At 45.4% G+C, this 8,167-nt stretch overlaps 1 protein-coding gene across 1 annotated transcript in view; it reads left to right on the top strand.

Moving 5' to 3' along the window:
• The first annotated feature begins 2,345 nt into the window (after window positions 1-2,345).
• Window positions 2,346-8,167, top strand: part of LOC145980463 (uncharacterized) — a 28,775-nt gene continuing 22,953 nt past the window's right edge. Inside the window, exons 1-2 of the mRNA XM_083113555.1 lie at window positions 2,346-2,452; window positions 4,530-5,875. Coding sequence (XP_082969681.1) covers window positions 4,609-5,875 — 1,267 coding nt within the window. The 5' untranslated portion in view covers window positions 2,346-2,452; window positions 4,530-4,608. The remainder of the gene's footprint in view (window positions 2,453-4,529; window positions 5,876-8,167) is intronic.

The raw sequence follows: 8,167 nt of genomic DNA, 5'->3' as shown, positions 1-8,167 counted from the left end.
ACCAACCTGGCAGGCGGTGTGCCACCGAACGAATCGAAAACAAATGCTTTGTCATCGTCAATTTTGAGGTAGCATATCCAATGTGTACCAGGATTTTTGTAACTGTCCAGGTTGACCACGCCATACTCCTTTTTCTTCACAGCAGAGGGTAGAGAATCGGACATGAAAACACCCCTAAAGTTCCTTATTCCCAACAGTTCGATCAGAGATTCAATATCGAAGTTGGACAGGGCTTCTTCTTTTTTTTATATTTCTTCAAAGCATCGAGGTTGTTTTTTCGCTTTTTGGTCACACCTTTCCCCTTCTTTTCCATAGCCAGGTTGTGGCGTTTCTGTTCTTCCAGCTCGGCCTTGTTCTTTTTTGCATCGATGACGGTTTTGGCAATGGCAGCACTGCCTCCTGCCAAGCTGCCCACTGCACCCAAAGCTGCCAAGATGGCCGGAATGCTGAATATGAAACCTCCAATCTTCTGCTGCTTCCGCGAATGCTGCAACTTTTTCAATTGTGGAGTGCTGAGCAGCAATTTCATTCCGTGTCCTTTGGACAAGCATGAACGTTTCTTCTTGAGTTGTTTCTTGGTGAGTAACCCATCGAGGGCACCCAGCGTTTTCAGATTCGAATATGGTATCTGGTACACGACGCCCTTGGGCTTCATGATGAGTAGAGTAGTGGGCCGGGTTCTACGCCCGAAAATGAGGTATAGTGAGGTACACAGTGTTGCCAACCTCTTACTCGAAAAAATAACCAAGGTTTTTCTTTTTCGGTCTAACCTAACCTCAAACAAGGAGCTGGCAACCTTGCTTGAGGCTTTTCTCGCAGTGTTGCCAGCTGGGGCTCGGTGGGGCTCAGTGCCAACCTCTTACTCGAAAAGTTACCAAGGTTTTTATTTCTTGGGCTAATCTAACCTAACGCGAGGAGCTGGCAATCTTGCTTGAGGCTTTTCTCGCAGTGTTGCCAGCTGGGGCTCGGTGGGGCTCGCAGTGTTGCCAACCTCTTACTCGAAAAAATGACCAAGGTTTTTATCTTGGTCTAACCTAACCTCAAGCAAGGAGCTGGCAATACTGCTTGAGGCTTGTCTTGCAGTGTTGCCAATATTTTACTCGAAAAGTTACCAAGGTTTTTATTTTGGTCTAACCTAACCTAAGGCAAGGAGCTGGCAATCTTGCTAGAGGCTTGAGGCTTGCTTTAATTAATTGCATAAATCAAGGTTGCCAACCTACTGGTATTTCTACCATGGTTTTTTTACAAAAAAAAGAGAGAGGGGGAAGAGTTAAACAACCGACAATGCTGCCAACACCTACCTATAGTTTTTCTTACTTGATAAGGGTTTAGCCAATTTATACACTGGCGTAACATACACACACTGTGCAATAGAGCCGGCAACAAATATATACTGCCGTAAAAGAGAGATGGCAACACAGTATGTGTGTGCGTGTGTGCGTGTATAATATGTAGCATTATTAACTAGAGTGTGTTGGCAACCTACCTGCAATTAAAAAAAAACTAGAGACGTCAATGTTGCCGTAAGATAAAGAGGGAGACTAAGCTGGCAACAGTGGTGAGCGAATATGCCTTATTTCCAAGTTCTGGGCGTCAATGTATATCGGGATTTTTGTAAAAATCTTATCGCGGGAACGATGTGCTGCACATGCATATGCGCGCACCTGTATTGTGACGCAAACAAACAAATAAATAATTGTTGTTTTTTAGGATTCCTGGCCCCTAACCCCGCCAGGGTGCGTGGTGCCCAACCCAAAAAGGTTCTAACGGCTGCGACTCTAGATAGTCGCACCTCTGTAGGGTTTCACGTGTTTTTTTTTTTGTATGGTAGTGGTGGTGTCGGCAATAGTGGGTGGGTTAATTGTTGTCGTAATATTTTGGTTATTTGGCAAAATACTGCTAGTAACTAGAGGAGTTAGCGTGGGAACGTGAGGCGGCGGCATCTAATTATCTCTTTTGCCATTATCCCCACCGGAAGGTCTACTCCACCCAGTTACGGCCAGTTTTTTTGTGCGGGTGACCTCGGTGGGAATAATGGCGGCGGAGACAATCAGATATTATCGCCTCATGTTCCCACGCTCATCATGATTTGGATCGCTGCCTTTGGAGCTTTCTGCGTCACTGGCGTGCCCAGCAGCGAAACCAACACAATATCACCGGAAGGTCACCCGCACAAAAAAAACTGGCCGCAACTGGGTGGAGTAGACCTTCCGGTGATATTGTGTTGGTTTCGCTCGCTGGGCACGCCAGAAGCACTCGGGTATTAATCAATCAACGTCTGGTGAATCGGGGGGGGGGGTGTGATACATGCCAAGGCTTTTGCCTGCTTTTTTGCTATTCTTTGCACATCAGTTGCAGTCGAGTATTGCTACTGGGTAGTCGCATAAAAGTGTACGCTATACCAAGTGTAAATATCAAGTGTAATAGAAGCCGAATTAGTTTGGTCTGTCAGGTGAGTACCATATCAGCATAAGTTATACGCACACAAGTTGTTTGACTAGCTATAAAACTAAAATTTACGCAGTAAGGCTAATCGAAACTGGGTCTACAGTGGGATCCGAACCACTTCCACTGGGTATCGAACTTGGAGTTTACAATTATACAAGTGTACAGGGGAAATTTTATTTTTTTTGAATTTGTTGATACTCTCGATTGGATTTTGTTGTTTTAAGTCTATTTTATGCATAGTAAGGCTAATCGAAACTGAGCCTACAGCGAGATCCGAACCACCTCTGCAGGATATCGAACTTTGAGTTTAAAATTATACAAGTGTACAGGGGAAACTCTATTTTTTGAATTTGTTGATACTCTGGATTGGATTTTGTTGTTTTTTAAATCTATTTTATGCACAGTAAGGCTAATCGGGACTGGACCTACAGTTTCAAGAACTACTTGTGCGGGTATCGAAGCCGAGATTACAAGGCTATTGCAGTGCTATCGCAGAGGCTGTTGGAAGTACTGATTGATTTGATGTTTTAAGTCTATTTTATGCACAGTAAGGCTAATCGGGACTGGACCTACAGTTTCAAGAACTACTTGTGCGGGTATCGAAGCCGAGATTTTTTGATTATAATGCTACCGCTGCGCCATCGCAAAGGCTAGTAGAAGTACATAGTTATTCGAATCTTATTTATTTAGACTTACAGTCTAAAAAAAATATCATGGTATTATTATTTCTGCAATTATTTGCAATCTTGGCCAGAGAGAGGAGAAGAGGAAAAAAAAATAATATTTTTGTTTCAATATCGAACCTATATTTTAAATTTATACATGTGTGTATGCGTGCAGGGAGTATTTTTTTTTTGATCGGGTGGGTTGTAAGGTGAGTGAACATGTAGGAAAAATACTGGTATATTAATTGATTGATTGATTGATTTAGTTTATTTTATTTTGCGTTTTGTGCCTCTTGGCTAATTTGCGAAGATGGGGGTGAATGATGAAATTGATGAATGGATATTTACAAACAACCAAACCCAAACGGGATTCGAACCCGGGACCCTTGGCATCGCAGCACGATGTCCTAACCACTCGGCCACAGGGTCGGACAAGTACTGGTATATGCATAGACCAAAGTTACATGGTTCTAGGCCCCATAGGAGCCGAGAAAATCAATGTCTTGGAAAATGTCTTAAGACAAATATCTTAATCTTTAAGAAAGTCGACTTCCGGTCTGTCAAGATGTTACTTCCGGTCTGTCAAGAAAATTTTCTTAAGACAAAAATCTTAAGATGTTTTCCAAGACATTGATTTTCTCGGCTCCTAATTGAGCTAGGATGATGATTTTAGGTTTGTTGGATAGGATTCGACGAGAACTATTCGACTGGCAAATAAAATCAATTCCACCCCCTCAAGTTTCGGAAATACAGACAATTTTTTTTATTTTTTGAGAAACTTGATTTGCTGGCTTAGTTTTTACCCTATTTCGAAAATTTTAATAGTATTCGATACAAAATTAGAAGTACTCTACAACCTAATGGAGGGATGATGACTAGTGCCTGCTGTTTTTGAGTTATTTTGGATTAAAATTTCAAGATGTAATTTCTAAGATGTTTTGTAATTTATAAACTATGGGTTGTAGGAAAACGATTCTTGCTCTATCTGCTATTGCCCGACAAATACTATAAACACAAATAAATTTTTTAAAAAAATAAAGATCGAAAATAATTTTGTTTTCTGAAAATAAAAAATATGTGTATGGAAAAAAAATACGATTGTGTAATTTTTTTATGATGTATGTTTGCATATAAAAATAAGTATACCTGAAAGTTTTAGAATTTCAAAATAACTATATATATATTTGCTATTATATCAGCCAAAACAAAAAAAATATATATAAACAAGTATATTTTCATAGTTTCACACCTCTACTAGATTGGTAGAAAAATATACTAGTGGGCAATAAAATCTGAAGAAGATTCGTGTCTAGCAAAAATAAGCTAAATAGAATTACACATGCATACAATATTTATTGTGTTTTTTCTATCTACAATCATATTTTTCTTATATATTTTTTTTTTATTTTTTTATAGAGTTGATTAAAACACATATTTGAGGAAGACAACACTCTACCACCAACAGATCACATATAAATAAACATACCCAAAAAAAATGCGCTCCATGAAAAATTGCCCTGTGTGCAAAAAAACTATATTAAGCAAAAATTTTGCAAGACATTGTCGCACCTGCGTGCCAGACAAGCATTTGGCTGCCACTGAACTGTGTTCCGGATGCAATAAACATATTACGATTGCGTATGCCAAGAAACATAAGCTTACTTGTCTAAGCAAAAATACATCTGGGGCACAGCCTTCGACCTCCACCAAGAGAGAGGCAGAAGCAGCCACCATCAATGCACCACCCGCCAAACGTGTCAAGCATGTGGCGAAAGCGAACCAGTCTGCTTTCCAGCATTTGTTAGAAGACTTTCCTTTTACTTCGGAGGACTCATGCGACGTGCGTAGCTTTTTGGAGAACGTGCAAGCCCAAATTATTTCCATTCTCGGCGATGCGCTTGCAACGCACTCTACCAAATTCTACGCATCGCTTTGTTGCTGGTACAAGAAGCCGTCTGATGAAATTTACAGCTTCTGCCACAACACCAAGGCGAAGACGCTGCATTTGGCGGATGTCGACAACCTCGAGGACATCTACAACAAGTTTGTCGAGGAGCTGCTGGCAAAGCAAGAAGAACATGAAGCTAAGGGCTCGGGGGGTTCGCTGTGTGGTGAGCCTCACGAGCTGCGCGTCAAACTTTCCAAGTTTGTGCCTCTCTCCGCCTCCAGCTACGTCCGCTTACCAGAAGCGATTGAGGATAAAAAGGCCGTCCTGAACATTCAAAACAGTGACGCCAAGTGCTTTCTCTGGTCTGTGCTTGCAGCATTGCACCCTGTCGACTGGAAAAACCATCCATACCGAGTTAACCACTACCTACCCTATGAGCCAGAGCTGGAAGATGCCATTGCTGGGATCGACTATCCGGTGGCGCTTTCGGACATTCGCAAGTTTGAGGCCCGTACACACAACCCTCGGTTGGCCATCAACGTTTATGGCCTCATCGACGAAAATGTGGTGTACCCCATTCGGGTGAGCGACGTAGACGACGACGGTGCGCAGGAAATTCACCTTCTGCTCATCAAGAATGAAACTCACCATCACTACACCCTCATCCGTTCTCTCTCTAGACTTGTTTCGAGCCAGCTGAGCAAAGACAAAACCCACATAGAAGTTTGTCCCAGGTGCTTGTCTAAATTTCGTAATCGAGAATGGCAGGATTACCAGCGCATCAGAGGCCGCAACATCGCTGCCGAGAAGCTTGCTAACCACAAGCTCTACTGCAATGCCAACGAACCTGGGCTGGCAGACTTGCCCGAACCTGGCACCGTGGAACGTTTCCACATGCACGGTGCCATGGTAGAGCACCCCGCCATCATCATCGCGGATTTCGAGGCCTTCCTCAAACCCCTGTCCACTTGCGATCCCGATCCTGAAGTTTCTTCCACCACCCCTTACCAACTCCACGAGGCATCCAGTTTTGCATACGTTGTCGTGCGACGAGACCAACACATCGCCCCCGAGCCCTACGTGTACCGTGGTCCCGACGCTGCCAAACACTTCCTCGAGAAAATGGTTGTGGAAGCCAACGAGATAGGGAAGGTGCTGTTGACCCCCAAGTCTATGCTCCCACTGACCCCCGACGATCAACGTAGACACGACGAGGCCATTGCTTGCCCTGTCTGCGTCAAGGAGTACACCGCCAACAACTGTAAAGTCCGACACCACGATCACTTTAACGGTAGGTACGTTGGTCCTTGGTGCAACGATTGCAACCGCTTGGCCCGGGACCCGCGCTTCATCCCTGTGTTTTTTCACAACGGCTCGGGGTACGATTTTCACCACCTGATCAAGCATCTTGGGTACGACAACGAGCGAATCAACGTCCTGGCGCAGAACGAGGAGCGTTACATCAGTGTGAGCAAACGAGTGCCAATCCCAGAATCCGACTCTACCGTCGAACTTCGCTTCCTCGACTCCCTGAGGTTTCTCCCAGCCAGCCTCGATGCTCTTGCGGGGAAGCTTAGCGACGAGAAAATGCTTATCACCTCTGCGAATTTTCCGAACTTGGACGCCGGTCTCTTCAGGCGTAAGGGGGTCTACCCCTACGAATACATCACAGACCCTACCAAGTTTGCGGAGACGTCGCTTCCTCCTCGAGCAAACTTCTATAGCAAACTGCGAGGCTCGGGCATCTCTGAGGATGACTATAACCATGCTCAGTCCATGTGGTGTGAGCTGGATTGCCAAAATCTCGGAGACTACCACGACGCCTACCTCAGACTTGATGTGACGCTCCTCGCCGACGTGATCCAGGCGTTTCGTGCAACTGCGAAGACCATCTACCACCTGGATCCCGCCTACTTCTATAGTCTCCCCGGACTGGCATGGTCAGCCATGTTTCTGGTGACGAAAATTGAGCTGGAGCTTCTTTCGGACGTGGACATGATGCTGTTTGTGGAACGTGCCGTGCGGGGTGGAATGGTCCAGGTGTCGCAGCGACACTCGCACGCCAACAACCATCACATGGCTACTGGCTACGACTCCACCCAACCGTCCAGCTACATCATGCACACGGACGTGAATAACTTGTATGGGCACTCCATGATGCAGCCACTCCCCTTTAGAGGGTTCGAGTGGGCTGACCCTTCCAACTTCAACATTAAAGATTTCGACGATTCGAAACATGGGTTCTTCGCCGAGGTGGACCTTGAGTTCTCCGAGAAGCTGCAGGATTCGTTCTGCGATCTTCCCCCTGCACCCGAGTTCAAGTGTCCACCCGATTCCAACCAGAAGAAGCTCGTCATGGATTTCGAACCCAAAAAGAATTACGTCCTTCACTACCAGAATCTCCGGTGGTTGATGCAGCAAGGGGTCACAGTCCACGCAGTTCACCGTATCCTCAAGTTCGAGCATTCTCCGTGGTTGCGTCCATATATTGAAGTTAACACTGAACACCGCACCGCAGCCACGTCCGAGCTTGATAAGGATTTCTTCAAGCTCATGAATAATGCGGTGTTTGGCAAGACCATGGAGAATGTACGGAATCGCGTGGACATAAAATTGGTGACGAGGAAAGAGCGATGTCGTCAGCTTGTCGCGAGTCCATTGTTCAAGTCTCGAACAATCTATAACGAGCAGCTGGCTCTGATTCACATGAGGCAAGGTGTGGTGAAACTCACCAAGCCCATCTACGTTGGAGCCACGGTTCTGGATCTGAGCAAGCTCCACATGTTCGAGACATACTACGACATATTACGTCCACACTACGGCCACAACATCTCGCTTCTCTACACGGACACGGACAGCTTGGTGTACCACGTTCACACAGCCGACGCATACGGGGATATAGCCACAGTTCCATCTTTGGTTAACCTCTTTGACACGTCAGGCTATCCCCAACCGAACCAGAGCGGTATCCTGGCCCGCAACAAGAAGGTGCCCGGCAAACTCAAAGATGAGAAGGACGGAGACGTGATTCTTGAGTTTGCAGGTCTTCGCGCCAAGGCCTATACCATCAAAGCCGAGGGTAGCGTTACCAAGAAGGCCAAGGGTGTCGGCAGGCAGGTGGTTCGGGAGCATCTTACATTCGAGGACTTCGTGGATTGCCTCAAGA

Source organism: Lepisma saccharinum, chromosome 27 (genome assembly GCF_977018435.1).
Source record: "Lepisma saccharinum chromosome 27, izLepSacc3.1, whole genome shotgun sequence".
NCBI lineage: Eukaryota > Metazoa > Arthropoda > Insecta > Zygentoma > Lepismatidae > Lepisma > Lepisma saccharinum.
This window is presented reverse-complemented; position numbering and strand designations above follow the sequence as displayed.